This window comes from Seriola aureovittata, chromosome 12, assembly GCF_021018895.1.
Source record: "Seriola aureovittata isolate HTS-2021-v1 ecotype China chromosome 12, ASM2101889v1, whole genome shotgun sequence".
Classification (NCBI taxonomy): domain Eukaryota; kingdom Metazoa; phylum Chordata; class Actinopteri; order Carangiformes; family Carangidae; genus Seriola; species Seriola aureovittata.
Genome location: NC_079375.1, coordinates 16352027 through 16372011, shown reverse-complemented (window position 1 = coordinate 16372011; position 19985 = coordinate 16352027). Strand labels below are relative to the sequence as shown.

At 41.1% G+C, this 19985-nt stretch overlaps 2 protein-coding genes across 3 annotated transcripts in view; both read right to left on the bottom strand.

The window, feature by feature from the left end:
• Window positions 1–5084, bottom strand: part of kcnab1b (potassium voltage-gated channel subfamily A regulatory beta subunit 1b) — a 36656-nt gene extending 31572 nt beyond the window's left edge. The window contains exon 1 of one of the 2 annotated variants that reach the window (XM_056392273.1): window positions 4257–5084. In XM_056392273.1, coding sequence (XP_056248248.1) covers window positions 4257–4510 — 254 coding nt within the window. In that variant the 5' untranslated portion in view covers window positions 4511–5084. The remainder of the gene's footprint in view (window positions 1–4256) is intronic. The other variant, XM_056392277.1, reaches the window with a different exon arrangement.
• Window positions 5085–16836: 11752 nt separating this feature from the next.
• LOC130178412 (ras-related protein Rap-2b-like) lies at window positions 16837–19140 on the bottom strand. Its single transcript, XM_056390607.1, has one exon. The coding sequence runs from the start codon at window positions 18631–18633 to the stop codon at window positions 18085–18087; it is 549 nt and encodes a 182-aa protein (XP_056246582.1). The 5' UTR covers window positions 18634–19140; the 3' UTR covers window positions 16837–18084.
• Window positions 19141–19985: the final 845 nt, after the last annotated feature.

The following is a 19985-nucleotide window of genomic DNA, read 5'->3' as shown; positions in this document are numbered from 1 at the left end:
TGCTACGCCCTCTTTTTGTTGTCTACCATTACAGTGCATGCCCTCTTTATATTGCTTTAACCTTTGTGATCATCTATTAACTGCTCACCTCCAATCCATGACCCATAACATCATTTCGAAGCACTTTCTGTTATGCACTGTGAAAATCTACAGGCTATAGTTCATTTCAGGCTTAAAAAAGACCCCAGAGATATGTACTCTGACTCTGACATCTCAGAGCAGATGTTAAGTAACAGATCATTTGAAGTGGCACAATGAAATAAAGCATTAACCAGCATTCAGGCAGCGCAGCATCTTACTTTCCTCCCCCACTGAGCAGCAATGTGACAATGCCGGATTTCATGGTTCATTGAACATCACCAAGCCTTGAGGCCAGCACAGTTTTATTTATATCCTTGTGATTGCCGTTGATAACAGGAGACGCTGGTAAAAGTAAGTTTGGCAGGGCCCGGTCTTTTTGGATGACGATGTTGGCCTCTGGGTCAACAGGAGCATTTGGGAGGTGGAGTTGCTGAGGATTGTTCGTCAGATTGTATACAAGGTACTACCTCAGCTGTTGATGCAAACACTTGTTAAATCTGACAACAAGTTGTGATATATATTTTGTCTTTTGAAGCTATCATAATTATTGGAAGAAGCTTAGAAGACAAATATTATTTAGCAGTGATTTAGTGTTGAACTGTCATTGGGGGATTGACAAGAGTTGTATTAAAAATGGTCAAAATCAAAGCAGCAGAGGCTTGGCTTTTAATTTGCAATTCGGGTCAAGATCCAAAAATGCTGGCTCCTGCAATACCCATAATGCAACTCCATAGCTTAATTTGTTAAACCGTCCCTGTTTAAATGTCTACTCCATCATTCAAACTCCTGCCCACAGTTATTAACACAGGCTTTCTATTGAGGTTTTCAAGACTCAAAAATCAAGAATGACCATGATGACATCATCACGGTCATTTTTGCAAATTTTTGGAAAACTCACTTCGAAGGCTCAGAACACATTAAATAGTAGTGATCTTGATGTGTAAAATCAGTTGCCTCTTTGCCTCCCGGTAAAATGTGTTTTTGGCTTCATCATGTTGTTGCTGCGCCGTTCTGCAGAGCAAACACCCCTCTAATGTTTCCAGCACCTCCAAGGATACAATACTCCCTGTTGATCCCATTTAAAAGTGTGTCAGTCAAAAGTGTCAAACTAGAACTGTTACGTTCTCGGCTGGAATCCCCAACAGGCAAAATCACCGTTACTCTGAGGCAAACTACTCCGCCTTTAATTGCTCCAGTAAGAACCTATAATAGAGTTCTGAAACTTCGTTGCTAAGACACAAACCTCTATATGGTGAGTTTGCTGAAATAGATGAGCGACCATGACGCTGCACAGAGGAGACTGACAAATCCCTCTACAGTAACCTAACCCTCAATTTCCCACAGTTTGGAATATATACGAGCATAGCTTTGTAGCACTGCCTGTGTATCACCAAAATACTGAATCTATTTATACAGAGAACAGCAATTTTCCTTTCTCATAATAGCCACTGCTATCTAAATAAAGCCTTCAGGAACATTAGATTCCATGTCACATAATTACAGTCCTGTAAACAGTCGCCTGCTTGACTAAAAGATTTCTGTTTCACATTTTACTGTTATGTTCAAAAGGCTATTCAACATCTAATAGATAGTTTTCCTTATCAGCACTAACCTTCTGTAGAGAAAATGAGAGATAATGAGGGGGGAAACCTTTCCAAGCTGTCTGTGACGTCACTGCTGCAGCAGTCCCATTCTCTCCCTGCTCGATTACTTCTTTCTCAATGTGTTTTCCCCTAAAGTCCTCTTTTTCCTCACATCCTCTGTCAGTCTGTTATCTCCTCTCTTTCTAAATCACCATTTAACACAGGGCTCTATCTCACTCCCAAGTCTGTAGTCTTTCCCTTATGCTGCAGATTAGACCGGGAGTGCAAGTCATTGTGATGCACTGCACGTCCTACACCATAGAGGAAGAATTGGTTGCTTAATCTGCCCTAATACGGTGGTTCTGACTCCGTGTAGACATGATGGTCACGGTTATTAAGCACTACAAATTTCACTCTGGGCCAGCAAACATGTATGAAATACTGATGAAGAAGCTGTATCTGTATCTGACTATATGAGGGTTTGAATGAAAATGCAAGGTCATCATCATTATTATCAGCATCAGCACCAAAACCACCAATTTTGTCATTTGCTTACATTATTACATCATCATCATCATCATCATCATCATCATCATCATCATCATCATCACCCTATAATTATTACTCCCATTATCATCATCAACATCAGCATCATTATCAGGCCAGCTTCTGCCATAACCTCATCTCAGTTTAAATGCACTGCATATTGGTGACACTGATGGATGTTGACATCTTTATTGTGACAGTCCCTTCAGATGCCTAGTGACCTTATGTGTCAGCCCAGCAGGCTTTTGGCCTCATAGCGTAGAAATTGAAGTGGATGCAGAGCCATTTATTTGTAATGGTGAAACACTCAGTGGTTCATAGATTCAGTATTGACAAAATGTTTATGTGCCTGCAGATTTTCAACCTCGAGAGAAAAGGCTTATAAGTTCACCTTGGAGTTTTATTGAAACAAAATTTGTCTCTCCCAAATGATGTGGGGAAAGAATTACATTTATGTGTTTACAATTAAACACTTCAATGTTACATCTAGGTAATTACAACAATTACCTACAATTTTAGCTACATTTGTTATCATCAGTTAGGTTGCTAGAGTATAGGACAGGGTTACCCTAGCCTATCCTAGCCAGTAGTCAGTTAGCTTAACTAAACTTAACTTAGCTTAGCGTAAAGACTGGAAACAGGAGGAAATAGTTAGCCTGACTGTCCAAAAGTAACAAAATCCACCTACCAGCATCTCTCTAGCGCAATAATTAACACTTTGTATCTTGTTGGTTTAAGGTATACACAAACAAAAATGTAAAAATGAGAAGGAAGTTACAAATTGTCGAACACATAAAGTACGGTGAAGAAAAGCTTGATGGTTTGGATTACACACAATTTGACTTTTTGCTGGGAGTGAGATGATAAAAAGGATGCTAAATATGAAGCGATTGCTAGCAGCCAGCTAATTTAACTTAACTCAAAGACCAGGAATAGGGGGGAACAGATAGTCTGGCTCTGCCTGAAGATAACCAGCAGCTCAAACTCACTAATTAACAAATTACAGCTCATTTGTTTAATCTAAACAAAAATATCAAAACAGCAAGAGTCACAGTGCCCAGCAGGTAATTAACCCCTGTAAAACCACAATTTGTGGTTTTAACACTTTGGTAGGGGTGCTGCTTAACTTGGATTTCCCCTGCTTCTAGTCTTTATGCTAAATTAATCTAACGATCTCCTTGCTAATCACTGGATTCTTAGCATACAGGCTCATCTAACTCTCTGCAAAAAAGCAAACCATTGTATTTTCATAAATGTCAATATATTTTTTAGACAAGTTATCACTATTAGGTCATTAAAAATTAATTTCTTGCTCTTGAACTACAGCCAAGGTATAATCCAAATATACAGTTGTGGTCTAAGTGCCACACACACACACACACACACACACACACACACACACACACACACACAATAAATATGAAATATTAGAGAGATTTGGTGTCACATATAAAATTCTGTGAGACCAGAAAGAGGAAAAAAATAATTGGACTCAATCATTGGGCCTTTGCTTCATTACTCACTCCAGTCCTCATGTCTTTTCACAGCACTGAAACCTGCTGAAGCCACTGAGGACATTGCTGTATGTCTGATGGTGGCCTCGTGTGCCTTAAACGTCAAGTCTAATTACAGAGGGGAATTAGTGCTGGGTCTTGCTGTGCTAAGACACACACTGTCATATCAGAAGATGATGAAAGCTTTAGGTATTTAACAGGACCAGGGACCTTTCTGAGCAGAGTTAAACTTTAATCCTGACTTCCAGTGGTTTATAAATGATACAAATTTGAGCGAATTGACAAACAGTCTGCTGTTTACCCTGATTGGGCTTTGACTAAATTCAAATTAATTGGGGATATCAAATAAAGGTTGCAGTTTATCATGCAGAATCAACATGATAACCCAAAATGATGCAAAATGTAAGTAATTTCAAATATGTGTGTTGTTCCTCAAGCTCTCTAACACTAAATGTACAGCATTTATCTAAATGAACTAGATCTATTTGGACTTTTAAATGTATGCACACTTCCTCAGAACATAACATCCTACCTGTAGACCATGTTTGCGCTTGGCTGGGTTGATGCCTGAAAAAAGTGGCTGCGTACTTGAAGAAGCTCCTCCAAACTCTGCTTCTCCCTGGGTCTGCAGGCTTCGAAGCTTCCTGGAAGGCAGCTGGTGGGGCTTGGGGGGTACACCCTGGTTCCTGCCCCCTGCCTCTGCTGGATACTGGGGCAACGATCCAGCCTCGGCCCCCCTCTCTGCCTGGACACAGGGATCTCACTACAGGCTGCCTTGAGATACATGTCTGGATCAACCTTGTCTCCCGCAGGCTGACGGGACACTTTCTTTTGTTAGCAAATCTCTTTCAATATATTTAGTCGAGCTGTGGAGAGAATCTGGCCTAAAAACATCTCCATGTAAGTGCAATGCAATGCAGGTCACGCGGGACCGCAGAGGATATCCGAGTTTGTTTGCTGAAGAGTTTTTGCCTTGGGCCAACAAGTGATTCAGAGTAATGACACTATTTCCATAGATATATCAAACTAAGTGCACATGTGCATAGACACAGCCAAAGCAGCCGGAGGAACAGACACAGACACAAACACACACAAAAATAAAATGAACACACTAGCCGTATCAAAGGAGATAACAGCTAGGCGGCCAGAATCATCTATGAGTGCCATACCTGTGATGTCAACTGTATTTTTAGATGATTGACAAATTAAAAGACAAAAGGCAGCTTTTGTTTGAGCTCCTGGTGGTTAAAGTGAGAGAAGTCTGCTTCTCTATGACTGAGGCAAGCCGAACAAAGCCGGAGGGATATTTCTGTCTACTTGTCAGTAATATCATCTTGATGCATCTGTTGCATGTTGTTGTACAGCCAATTCAGCAGAGAAAAAAATAGTGAGCTGTCTACTCTAGCAACATTTCCTTGAAGCAAGTGATGAAATGACAGAAATGCTACGAGTTACATGAACAAGGTGTTGATATATCAGTTCACATATGAAGAATGATTTTAATGTGCATTGCCATCAACACAAGACCATTGCTAATAATGTGGCAATGAACCAGTTGCTTGGATGTTGTAAGAGTGTATGTTAACCAACTCACCAACTATTTTTTTTAACACAAAACAAATGTGTTGCTTTCCACTTCTGGAGACAGTAAAGTAAAGGCGAGTAAATAAATGAAGTTTGATGCTGAATTTGTAACATTTCTTCTAGACTGGTACATAAACAGCGGTTAATGCTAACGTTGGCTATGTAGCAATAGCTAAACTTACTAATGCATTTAAAGTGCATTATCATCATTTAATAATGATAATTACTAGTATCAATAATAATATAAAATAGCTTTGTTGCCATTTTTATAAGACCGGGTTTTTAAACATCAAAAACATACTTTGTTTTTAACCACCTTATTTATTGTTTACTGTTTTGCTTGTACAATAAATGGATGAAGTTTTATCATTTGTCTGCATGATTTGAGAGACAGGGAGTGGTAGAGGTCATTTCTAGTGTAAAAGTGGTGTAATTGTTTTTCAATTATCCCAAAATGTAAATTTATTAATGTAAAAAACAAGCACATGCACTTTATATTGCATATGAAGTAACACGATACCCTCTTCTCTCTTGGTTAGTTGTACCTGCCTGCCCTCTTGTGGCCGGAGAGGATAAAGAAAGAAAATACAAAGTTAAATCTGTGCATGTAGTACATGCAGCTTACCAGAGACATGAACACACACACACACACACACACACACACACACACACTCTAGCCAACTAACAGGAATTTCCATCACTCATTCACAGGCCTAATCGTATGAGTATAAAAGCTGAAAATGGAGATAAGATGTTGGATGAATGTGGGGGAGCTGAGAGCACCTCTGTGTGTCTGCTGTGTCCTCCCACTCAGTGTTCAGTGTGAGAGGCAGACACAGAGCATTTAGTCTATTTCAGTCCCTGGATATGTGAGGCCTTTTCTTCACTCTTGAATAATGACTCATCGACGCTTGTACACAATCTGACTCCTGCAGGCAGCAAGGCAACGCTGCTAGAAAAAATCCGACCCTCACAGTGGAATAAAAGTGGTCAATCACATGCAAATGCCTTAACAGCAAACATTGCTCTGTAATCTTGTGCATTCTATTTTCTTTGCACTCTCTGACTTTGCATACTGTTTTGCTTTTTGTTGGTTTTTGTTTAACCTTGTCATGACAATGTCATAAATCACCATTGAATTGGTTAAAAATGTGAAGGTTAAGAGGCAAAAGAAAGAGCTTCAAATAATATTTTCTTCATATTAGTTTTTGGAAGTGATTGTGAACCAAGAGAAATAAAAAGTTGATAAGGGGTGAAAAAATCCTGTTCTTCAAGGCACAAGGAACTGCTTTTCATTTTCTGATAAATGCAAGGGTATTTCCTCAGTAGAGAAAAAAAAACTGCCCAGTGAAAGCAGGAAAAACATGGGTGGAATATATAGCTTGGTTGGTCGAGCAAAACATAGCATATGAGCTGATAAAGATGATGAAATAAAAAAAGACAAATTATTCAAAGATGGCATAGATTTGCGACTTCGTCCCAGCTTGTCCCTGCGAGCAGAGAGTAAAGCAACTGGAAGCTGAAATGGGAAAAACTACAAAAATGTTAGAGCAGCTGATACAAGCGAGCGCAGGTAGGAACAGTTTGAATGTTTTTATTTGTGTTGTCATCAGCTTGTAATTAATGTAAGTCATTACTGCTTTATTAAACTTGATTCAATCACTTGGTTGACACTGAGATCCCCTTTCCAAGGGTGATCAAGAAACATTCATAGACAGACAAACACACAGCCACCTTACAAAACCGGCCTCATTCTTGTTACGTAACAATTATAGAGTAGTATGTTTGGTGCCTACTATTTTCAACTGTGGATAAATACACCTGTTGTATTCTAGTGAGTATTTACTTAACAGCATGTGGAAGGTATATGAGGGATTGACTCAAAATGAACTGCAGTGTCCATATACCTTGCAATGTAGTTTTTGGACAACAACGGAGATCTTTAAGGTCAATCACCCTCAAAGACAGTACTTGTTAGAAGGGTCAGTTCGTTGTAGGTGTTGCCAGGTAGTTTTTATTTTAAGAGAATTGGAGGCCCAAGTGAAAAAAAACACTGAGAAACAGTTAGAGGATCTGAGGAGAGAGGTCCAAGGCAAGTTGAAAGTGTCAACGGAGTCAAAGGAGTCTATCACTTCAGCTTCTCTGGTCATAACAGATCGACTAGCATAATGGGGCTGCGACTGATGAAGAATGGAGTGCAGATGGTTACCGGACGGGAGCCAATAGCATGACTCTGAAACTTCAAGTGGGAGACCAGGTGTACATCAGACTGTGGCCAAACACCTGGATATTTGATAATGAGAATAACCACAGCACCTTCATTGGCCATTTGTTGTTCCCCCTGTTAGTTCAGATACGTAAAGTATAGCACAAAAAAAGACAAATAGATAAGTGAGTAAGGGAGTAAGAAAGTGTTAAGGAAAACCAACATTCAGCCATGCCATAGGACAAAGTTTATTAATATTCTTGATGGTGGTGGTTAGGGGTTAGGGTTAGGGTTACAATAAAAAAAACAATGCACTCAATGTTATATACAAAAGAATGCAGGTGTTATGGAATGTTTCATTATTATTCAAATAGAAATGATATGTTGATAATACATTTGTCTCACAATCACAATCCCATCATACACACAAGCTGTCTCACATCCACTAAGGTGTTACAGAGAATGTTTGCCGTCAGTTAAATAAGATTTAAACAACAAGACTAATAGTCCAGCAGAGGTCCTTTCTGGACGACCCAGGCTCCCCGGGGTGTAGCACGGAACTTCCATACGTTTGGTGAATAACTGAAAACCATAGGTCGAAACTGACATGAAAGATTTCTGCTCTCATTTGTTCCTATCTATTCTTGGCTGGATCGTTTTTTTTTTTTTTTTTGGTGGGGATTCAGGTTACTCTCAAACAAATAGTTTCATTAGTGTGACATTTTGAGGAATGCCATTGTAGTTAGATGCTAAGCTAGAGTAATACTGAGCAACTCATCCAGCTCTCAACAAGGAAACATACTGTATAAGTCCTGCACTGAAGCTTTAGTGTTGTAACCCCCCTGTAATTTGCTTTGTATAAAAGCGCCCACCGAAAATGTAAATGTTCTCAAAATGTTGAACTCTTACTTTAAATCACAGATACCAGAGTTATATTGATCCTCAAACTAACTTCTGAAAGACACTGTGGAAGAGAATTTTCCATTAATGATGAGCTAGTCATTTAATGTTGACTGAGTCATAGGGAAGTGACAAGGGTCAACATATGAAACTACTCGACCTTCTGTGTTTTTACCAGCAAAATTCCCAACTGCATCACTATCTTTAAAAGTCAGCAGAATGACATCTACAGCCTTTTGTCCCTACACATCTACAGCCCCTTTCTTCAGGAGTTACAGTTGCTGTTACTGCAAAACCTGAGTCAAGCTTTACTTACATATGAGATGTACAATGAATGAAAACATTCTTGCTTCCATTTTCTCACCTGGTACACCAGTGTGTGCGTATGTGTGTGTGTGTGTGTGTGTGTGTGTGTGTGTGTGTGTGTGTGTGTGTGTTGTCAGCTGAAGAGGTGTCTGCGGTGGTTGGAAGGTGGCAGTGTTACAAGGGAGATTATCCCTCCTCAAATATTACCATTTCTTTCTCAGGCTGTCCATCCAAACAGCTCAAAAATAACCAGCCGTAACAACTACAGTAAATCAGTGTCATGTGACTCTGCTTCTTTGCTCAAACCAGGTAACATGGAGCCACGGCATGCATTTCACACAAGTGACATCCGTCTCTGTGCCTCTTCTTCATTTTCTATCAAATGTTCTACTCTTACTTTGATATTATTTCCTGAAGTGCGTCAGGTGTGGCTAAGGTTGAAAAGAAGAAACAGTCTCTGAGCATTACAGGACTGAGGTCATATCCTGTGTCATGGGCACCTGAGGGCAGATAATGCAAACTATTTATTTCTATCTGGTTAAGAGGACAATGAGGTCAACATTTCATAGATCTGATGTGAAGATACCGCAACACAGGAAGTGCCCTATCATCCAGCCTCCCTCTCCCCCACATGCTACGAAAGTCCAAAATAGAAGTGAGCGGGGAAGGTTAGATATTTCCTTCAAGAGTTGGCGAAGATAAACAGAGCTAAAACAAGAGTGAATATTGGATTTGCATTCATCAGGTGGACACAAACATGACTCCAGATGAATGTCTATGTTGCCCTCGTGTCTGCTGGGTGTGTAAATAGACATCTGTTTACAAATCCATCTCATCACCTCAACAAAGTGATAATATGTCAGTGTCTGTGCTCGGGTGGCAAAAGGTTATTGCAAGTTTGAAGATTTTGTGATTAGTAAATTTAAAATCAATATATAAAATTAATTTTGTTCACTTTTTTATTGTTTATTTTCTTCACTTACAGCACTTGATTTCAAAAGTAGAAAACTTTAAATCAGAAGAACCAACTAATTCAAAAACAAAACAGCAAAAAATGTCAAAAACTTCCTCCTTATAATTCTGTTTCTGTTTCTTTCAATTCCCTGCTCAGCAAGTTAAAACCCATAAAAACCCAACTATAATGCATTCACTCGTTGAGAAGCTAATTGGCATGGATGATACTGTTGGGATTGGGTCCAGTTGGCCCTGTTTTTCCTGTCTTCTCAGCTGTGCTTTTGTCTACCAGTCCAGTTTTTCTGCACATCCATCTGCGGAGTGATTTCAAGTGATTTCTGTACTCACATCACCTATCTGTTGGGACTGCAGTCAACTGTGACTCTCCGCCTGACTTCTCCACTCCCGTGACAGCATCATCCGGCGAGGAATCCATTCCCGTCTTCGCTGCCTGCAGCCAGCCGGTCCCAGCACAGCCGGCCACTTCCCCTCTCCGTCTACTGCCCTAAGCCCTGAGCCCTTTCCTCCTTCATCATCGTCCCCAGCACAACTTCCCCTTCCTCCTTCCTCTATTATTGCAACAAAAAAACTTATTTCACATTTTACCTGTGGTAATATAGTCAAAATATATCATTGTATCAATATTATACCTTATTATATATATATCTAAATTAAACAACACAGTGTGTTACTTCCTGCTGAATGACTTTGAAAACCAGAGAAATAATCTTGACCTGATAACTGAGATATCCAGCTTGTAAACTATGTTTTTATGGAACTAATTTTGCATTGAACTGAATGAAACTGTTCTAATCAGCAGCAGACTGATAGCTGACACCTCCACCACCACACTCGATACCGTACTGTAGTGCTGCCACCCCATAAAAAGGGCAGATGATGGTGTTGGGGCGCTGGAAACTTTAATAAGGGATGTTCCAAAGAAAACAGGTCAGCAGGCCAGAGTAAGTGCTCAAAAAATATGATTTTATCAACAAAAATATTACCAAATAGAAAAAAATGAACTCTGGGAAATTCAACACTTAACTGGAGCCTACCACCAGCTCAGATAAGTATGGGGGTGAGCCAACCCTATGCACATGCCTGTCCAAGCATACCAAACCCCACACAGCCCCCACATACTAACTTCTGTTCCTGCTGACAATTCCCACCTACTATAAGCACCAGATATCATTTGTAAGTGCACCACTTTCACCCCACTGTTATCTACTGCAGAACAGTTCTACCCATCCTCCCCATACACTCATGCCCAGTCCCTCACTGCCACTAAGAGGAACTAATGACACACACCTGTTTCCCCTTTCCCTGACTGAGCTGCTGATCAACCCGACTGACCTGGACAAACAACTGAAAATATACAAAGTGGGCCGACCCTTCCAGCATATCAAGCCTGCAGACAAAGATCAACCACATCTCACAACCAATGTATTGAATGACTGAACCTGAAAAATGAAAAGAAACATCCAACTAAAATACTGGTTAAATAACAATGATAATGACGAAACAATGATAATCTGGGGGATCGGGGCCTGTAGTGAAAAGGGAATGGAGCAGCCTTGCCATGTACACACACACACACATATAATTGCAGACGCCCTCCCACTGCTGTCACACATTTAAAGAATAAGGTCGTACACAGAAAACCATAGGCTTGCTAATGAATACTGCGCTCTTACACATAGTGAGTCGTCAGTGCTCTCTGAGAAAGAAGAATGAGGAAGGATGAAGCAGCAGTGGCATGTTCCATCAGCTGTCCTCAGATCACAACCTTGTCCTGTCTCCAAAGTCTTCGAGCAAGTAACACACAGCTGTCATGGTCCCGGGCTTTGCAGCAAGAACGCTGTTTGATGAAAGGACTCTGGAATGGTAACGCATGAGTAAAGGAGGAGAGGAGGTGCATGGTACCTCATTTCATGAAAACAGAGGATAAATAAAGGGAGGAGGCGATGAGCAGCGTGTGTGTTGAATGTAGAGAGAGAGTGAGCCAGGCGAGTGTGTACAGGCCACTGAGTAGAGAGAGAGAGAGCAACAGAGAAAGGCACATTCTGAATGTGAGTCTAGACGGCTGAGCTGATGTGACTTGAACTGAACTGATAGATTTACATGTTAAGATCTGATCATGCTGAGGGGAAAGTGATGTTGTTAATCCGGCAACAAGCCTGAACATGTGTGATACAGGTCAAAGACTATCAGTACATCAACCTATAGTTGATAGCATCCTCAGTAACAGTGTCCTATTTAATGTTCATATGAACAACACTGTAGGTTGAAGCCTATGTCATTTAGACTGAAAGCAAGACATGTTGTGTTTATGCATATGTGTGTGTGTTGTGTCATATTTATAGTAGGTGTGTGCCATTTTTTACACTGAGCATAAGCACTCACTTTCAACTTACGACCCTTGGCACATTTTAACACTGCTACGTGTTATGTACTGTGAAAAGTTACAGGCTAGGTCATCACAGCCTGAAAAGAACCGGTGGAGACCCACTGTGACGCAGATTTCAATTAGCACAGAGCGGTCCCAGCGCACAGTCAAATAAATGAAGAGCCCCCCCCCGTTGAGCAGTAATGCTACAATGCAAAGGATTTCATTGTTCATTAGACATCTATGAACCTCAGGGCCAAAGGTTTTATTTACTGTATATCCTTATGATTATCTGATAATAAAGAGTTGGGGGAGTCATTGCAGAAGGCTGCTGTCAATTTTGACACCACAGGTCATCAAAGTGAAAGGTTTGTCAAACTCTCTCTTCAAACACATAGAAGGGTTTACACTGAGTAAGATTTGAAGTGAAGTGAACTTTTGATTCTTTTTAGGTAGATCTTCAATACTATCTATATATACTAGATAGTTTTACTACAATTTGTAGGTCTGAAGTGATCTATTAAATAATACTGAAATACATTGGTACAAACAGGACTCCATATACCCTCTTTTCTCTTTCTCGGTTGTACTTCTCTGCCCTCTTGTGGATGTAAAGGATACAGCAGCCAGATTGTATGAAAAAATTCAGTTTTCCATCTGCAAGAGTCTGAAGTCTTATTAAGTTACAGCTGTAGATTATATTTTCCTAGATAAGAAACATGCAGCCTTTCAGACACAATCATGAACACAGACGTGAATGCATGTACACATATATACACAGGTACATCCATCACTCATTCACAGGCCAATAATCATATGAGTATAAAGGCTGAAAATGAAGATAAGATGTTGGATGAATGTGGGGGAGCTGAGAGCACCTCTGTGTGTCTGTTGCGTCCTCCCACTCAGTGTGCAGTGTGAGAGGCAGACGCAGAGCATTTAGTCTATTTCAGTCCCTGGATATGTGAGGCCTTTTCTTCACTCTTCCCTCCAAGACCAGAGTGAGTCATCCTCACTTGTACACAATCTGACTCCTGCAGGCAGCAAAGCAACGCTGCTAGAAAAATAAGACCCTCAAAACTGGAATAACACTGTGGGCAATCACGTGCAAATAGTTTCTACTTACTGTAAAGGATTGGCATCTGTCACTGTTCAGAGTTTGGAAGTGTGTGTCTCTGTCATGTGCTGTATAATCTTTCTTGTATTCTCTTATTTTGTTTCTCGTTTTATATCTTGGTTTTTGGCCTGCCTTATCTTACGACTTCCATAAAGCACCAATCATGAAAGTGTAAACAGAATAAAAGCTTAAGTTCAAACAACAACGTTCAAACAAAATACTTTTTATATTGTTATTTTTTAGTAATATTAAAGGATAAAGTTGTAGCATTTTATATGTTGTTCTTGCTGTCAACAAATCGCAACAAAAGTCCAAACCAACATGGCTGGCTAATAAAAAATAGAAAATGTGTATTTCCCAAAAAGTCAAGGTATGGTTTTAAAGCACAGACACAGGATCCAAAATGTTGAACTATTCTTTTAAAGTTGACACAGAGCTGAAGCAGTGACAGGGAAGCGCATGACCATGCTTGACCTTTCATGTGTTTACGGAGATGAAACTAGAGAAGCTGTGTTGGTGTCACTGTGAATAAAGAGAAAAAAAAAATGTGTAAATTGTATTGGTGTCATGTCGATACATGATGTAACACCATCATGTATTTAAAAAGAATCAGCAGAATGACATCTAAATGTAAATGTCTGTGGAGCAGCAAGCTTTTTGTCCCTGTGCAGCTTCAACCTCATTCAGCTTCATATTCTGTTACTGTAAAATCTTAGTCAAGCTTATATGCACAAGACATAAGATGAGACTTTCTTGGCCTGCATTTTCTCACATGGTTAAACCCATTTTCACCGCTGGGGTCAGAGTGGGTGTGTGTGTTGTCAGCTGTCACAGTAGTCTGAGTTCATGTGGTTCAGTGTTTGAACCGAAATAAAGGCACAAAACCCTTTTGAGAATAGTGAAAAGTTTATAGAGGAGGTGTTTCAGGAGGAGGGGCTGCAGTCGTTGGAAGGTGGGGCAGTGTTATAAAGGACACTAGATGATCTCTTCAGATAAAGATCTGTCCAAACAGCTCATAGATAACCAGCTGTAACAACTACTGTAAATTAGTGTCATGTGATCCTGCTTCTTTGCTCAGATCACATGGAGCCATTGCATGCTCAAGTGACATCTATTCATCTTGTTCCCTCTCTGTGCCCCTTTTCTTCTCATTTTATTTCCTTCCTCTTCTTTCATTTTCATTTTTCAAATGCTCTATCCTTACTTTGATATTGTTTCCAAAAGTACGTCAGGTTTGGCTCAGGTTGAAAAGAAGAAAACGGTCTCTGAGCATTGCAAGACTGATGTCATGTCCTGTGTCATGGGCACTTCAGGACGGTCAGGCTGTAACAGGGCAAACAGTTTATTTCTACATGGTGAAGAGGAACTGTGTGTCTGTTTCAACACTTCATACATCTGAGGTGAAGTTACTACAACACAGGAAGTGCCCTATCATCCACCCTTCCTTTCCCCTATTTATTAGAGCCCAAAGTACAAATGAACCGTGGTTTACAAATCTGCATGCAACAAAATGCTGATGTAGCACAGATTATAGGCGTGGAGGCTTTACGCTAAACAGGTTAAATGTTGCAGAGGATAAACTGAATTGCTTTTAGCTTACATGTAGGAAATATTCTATGCCAGGCAGCTTGTGAAATTCCGGATGAAGAGCAGGGTTTGTGCAATACAGCAGTAATTAGAAGAGGGTGTCAAGATTTTAGGCAAACCTTCAGCTCTGAGATGTAGGGAAATTTGTATATGTAATATAATATTTATATAATTTGTAAACAGTTAAAGAAGCAAGGCCAAAACCCTGATAGCAACTGTAAGAAAAGCAGCACTTTACTATTGGAAAAAATGTCTGAAACATATGTGATTCCACATTGTTATAAAACACGTTGACTGTTCATTTCACATTTTCTTATCATGATATGCCAAAATGACAGTACGGTGCTTCTGGTGCCACCAAGTGTTACCACTGTTTCCAGTGTTGTTCATCAAGTGTCTGTTACAGCCTCCCTCTGTACACTGGCAACATACCACTGCTGTGATGGATGTAGATGTGGAGAACATTTAGGCACCATTCATGCACATACTGTTGATGACTGTCATCAGGCGTCAGAAAGAAATGTAAGGTTTAGTGGATTCACTTGGGAAACTCCACACCACAGTGATGCACCTGCCAGGTCGTATGAATGAAGCCCTGCACCTGCAGACGTGGAACCAATGTGAGATTCATTAGAAGTCAGTCCTGCAGACGGACAACATTACTTCATAACTCTTATTGTTAATCGTGATGCATCAGTGCATAAGGAACATTTTACTGGTGTAACTGGTTGAGGTGGAGCTGGTTTCTGTTCATATACAGTTTGGTCCAGCCTGAGATTCAGGCACCCACTGGTGTTTCACATAGTACATCTGAATGATTATGAGATGATTAATGGATTAGGAAAGAAGAAAAAATGAAATTCTGTTACACAAATTTTTGTAGAGTTTTTATGCACTTTTCTCTAATCTTTTTTTTTGTTCTTTGGGCCTCAAACAATTATTGTAATGAAAACATCTGAGAGGTTTAGAGGGAAATTGAACTGCTAACAACATGTAGACATCTCAAATATTACAAAACATGACAAGAAGCCCCAACTACACACTGCTTTTTGTAGGGGGGGGGGTTCACAGGTCAAAAATATATTTTCCACTGATAGCAGGAAGTGACAGTTGTTCTGCTGCTGCTCATTCTAACTGTTGAGTAAAGCTGCGTCTTTAACACAACTAACCACTTGCTAGAAGCTAAATCAGTTTGACAGATGAGTTGTGAATTACTGAAAAGTCTTTTAAAGTTGCAGATTCTCAAAGTGGGCTCTGCTGCACTCACTTTCTTTACATAGGACTTGAATAGTGCACCCATGTCCTTAGATTGAATTTGGCAATCTGACGTTGAATCTCTGTGGTAAGAGGGCCACTTGAGGCAGAAGCTCATTGGCCGGTCTGAGGAACAGCTTACCAAATGCCAGTCTACAGTATGTATGGCTGATTGAACTTGGCTACAGACACAAAAAGCCCTCTCTGTCCTCCACTCTGCAGCCTAGAAAACATGCGGCGGGAAGAGCTAAACACACTTACTGGAAACCCTACCCACTAACCAAACAACTGGACTGAGATGTTTTTTATTCAGCCGAGCCACAGTGGCTGTGATCGCTTAGTTTATAATGCTGACTAGGTGTTGAAGGCCATTTAGCCTCACTTGAATGGTAAATATTTAAAACCTGTGTCAAACACGGTATCTAGTGCCACATCTATTACCACGATACCTAAACACTGAGAAAAACTACAACCTGTCAGACACAAGAAAAATGAAGTGTTAAGACCTTCAACTTATGATTATTTTCATTTGCTTTGTTTTTTTTGATTAGTCTATAAGATGTCCTGAAGCATTGAAAAATATGCTTCAATTTGTGTTGATAATAAGAGAAAAGCAGCAAATCCTCAAACTGATGAAGCTGGAACTAGAAATGTTTGCAGTTTTTTGCTTCATATATTATGCTTATCAAAATGTCGGATTCATTTTCTGTTGAGTAACTATTTGTTTCAGCACTAAAGTTGTTTACAGTTCAAAGTACCCCTAAAGTAAAATGTATACACTTTTATATTACCAGCAGAGACAATCACAGCACACAGTGTTACGTAAAATGCATTTTGTATTACAAGTCTTTGAAACTGACAGGTTGATGGCAGAAGATTTGTCCAAAGGGAGAATTACAGTTACAGTAAGTCAAAAATGTCACATTTTTAGAAAAGAAAAAAAAATCTAGATAATACAGACGGACATGGCTTGCCATTCACTGAACCAAAATGTTCTTGTTGGACTAGTACCTCGAGAAACGGCCTGAATCAGACCCTGAAACAGCAGGTCTGTTACAAGCTTAGCTTCCTGACAGTAAAATAAGAGGAGGCGCTTCTTATACTTTTGACACCAAATGAAACTAGAGAGTATATTGAAAACTGCTAAAAAGTTCTGATTGCCATCAAGACGCACTGCAGAGGAAGTAGGGCTCATCAGTTGGCACAGTCACAGGAGTTTTCTTAGGAAGGCACTTGACATGGGGTCATGGCTTTTCCCCATGCAGCGACAGCAATGCACTAAGGTCCTTGTTTGTGCACACTGAGGAGGGACACCGTCAGCTAAGTGCAAGTTCCATGATAAATCCACTTTCACCAAACCAGGAGGGGGGGGGGTAAAAAAAACAAAAATACATAGGCGTTACACAACTCCACCACAGTCCACAGCTTCAAATACAGTAACTTAGGTGGATCACACTAAATTGGGATTGGATTTGAGTAACCTGTGCAAGGCTTGAGTGGTGACTGATACGTTTATGAGAGATTTGAAATACTTGCAGGCCTCCTTCTTCAGCCAAAAGGCCCAGAAAGTGACCAATCCCATCTCTGCCTGGGGATTTGGCATAATAACCCCCATCATCATCATCATCATCATCATCACCATCACCATCACCACCACCACCACCACCAATCTCCAAGACAGATGGACCCAGCCCAGAAAATGTAACAGTACAACCAAAAAAAACCAAAACAAAACAGAAAACACGTGTCTCTTAGGTTTCACAATAAGACATTCCCATTGAGGCACATTTCCAGAGAAGTGTCATATACAAAGCTATAAAAAAATCCCAAAACATTCAAGTACTTTGTCATGTAAACACTTTTCCAGACTATTATACATAATCGATTGTTGTCGTCGTCGATTTTTGTTTATGTGCAACAATAAGACAACAGTGTGAGGAGAGAGAATACTTTTGCAAAAAGCCTGCAGGACATGTTAGAAGCTCAAATACAGCCCGGATGCACTGTTTCTGTATGTTTGTTTTTTGTTGTTGTTGTTGTTGTTGTTGTTGTTGTTTTGTTCTTTTTTAGAGCAGGACACATGAACAGCACTTGTCGCCACCACTGGGGACAGTTGAGTAGTTCATCTGTCTGACTATTTCTGCGAACAGTTCGTCGACTGATCCTTTATTTTTGGCTGAAGTTTCCATAAACGGGCAGTTCCAGTCCTGGGCCAGCGCCTTGCCTTCCCCGGAAGACACCTCTCTCTCCCCCTCCAGGTCCACCTTGTTTCCCACCAGGATCATGGGCACCCTCTCGTACCTCTTCACCCGGATGATCTGGTCTCTCATGGGCTTGATGTCCTGGAAGCTCTGCTGGTTGACAAGACTGTAAACCAAAATAAAGCCCTGCCCGTTCTTGATGTACAGGTCTCGCATGGAGGCGAACTGCTCGGTCCCCGCCGTGTCCAGGATCTCCAGCACCGACGGGGACGAGTCCACCTCGATCTCCTTCCTGTAGAAATCCTCTATCGTGGGGTCGTACTTCTCGATGAAGGAGCCCGTCACGAATTGGACCGTCAGCGCGGATTTGCCGACTCCGCCCGACCCCAAAACAACCACTTTGTACTCCCTCATGGCTGCGGGGGGGTGGTGGTGGTGGTGGTGGTGGTGGTGGTGGGGTGGGGGGGGAAGAAAAGGCAGACACCTCCTTTTTCCGCGACGAAGCCTCCTCTCTCCCACCCGCTGACCAGCCCCGATGTTTTCAAACCGAGCAGGCTGGGAAGGCTGCGCTCTCGCTCGGATAGGAGTCGAAACCCACGCCGGCAAATCCTCCCAGGCTGCGCTGTGACGGCCGCGGAGCACAGATCCGAGGAGAATGACCGCTCCTGGACATTAGCGTGGTGAATCAAAGCACATTTTGATCGGACTGTATTGTGCAACGGTGCTGGGAAGCGTGATCGCTCCCCTCCTCTTGCATGGCGTTTCCTGCCCACATCCTCAGCGCGTCAAAAGCCGAGGCTCAGTTCCGTTTTCTTAAAGGAGCCGTCACCCGAAACCTCGGTTAGAGCTCAGCAGCAGCAGCAGCAGCAGCTGACCAAACACAAACTGCACGTCTGCGTGTCTTCTGCATGACCTCTGCCCTCACTTACATCACGGTCATTGCGTCACGTAACTTTGATATTCAGATGTTACAGATGTTATCTGGTAAACACGAAACCCCTCAGCTTTAATGTCACAGTTTCACCCCCCCCCCCCCCCCCAAAAAAAAAATCTCTGGTTAGACTAGTGCTATGCCTAAAGCTAATTAGACCAACTCAAATCCACCCAAGTGCGATGCAAACAAACCTGCGTGTCTTGTTTAAAAGCGAAAAACTGAGACAAAGGGTTTTCAGCTGATGGAAATGAAATGTATTGTCAGCACTGTCCTTTGCTAACTCTGGTGGTGATGTTCACACAGACCCGGATACGTGTCACTCATCTTAATGAGCTGTCTACCATCAGAGCAGTTTTCACAAGATGAGGAAACCATCATCTGTGAAGCCACAACAGGTGTTAAAGCAGCAGTGTGAAAAACTAAAGCTTTCAGAATGGGCAAATCACTCATACTTCCTTTAGTTTTTCTCTCATTTATTTATTGTTGCGATGACTCCCCTGCATAGTGATCTTTAGTCTCCACATTATATCTAGCTCACCACTGGCCACATCTATAAAAAATACACTAAATGCCCCAAATGGCTGAATCACTGAAAAGCAAATCTCAGGCAAATGAGGCAATTGAGTTGCATAGCACACAGTATTACAAACAAGAACAGATGCACATAACTGCATCTGTAAGGACACTTAAGGACTCAGATACAGTTCAGTGGAGCTGGGGCAAATGACTCATTCAGCAGTTTTCCAGCCAGGAAGCTAAGAAACACCACTGTGTGTGTGTGCGTGAGAGAGAGGCTGTAAACCGTTGGCACTGCAGTGAAACAGTGACCTTT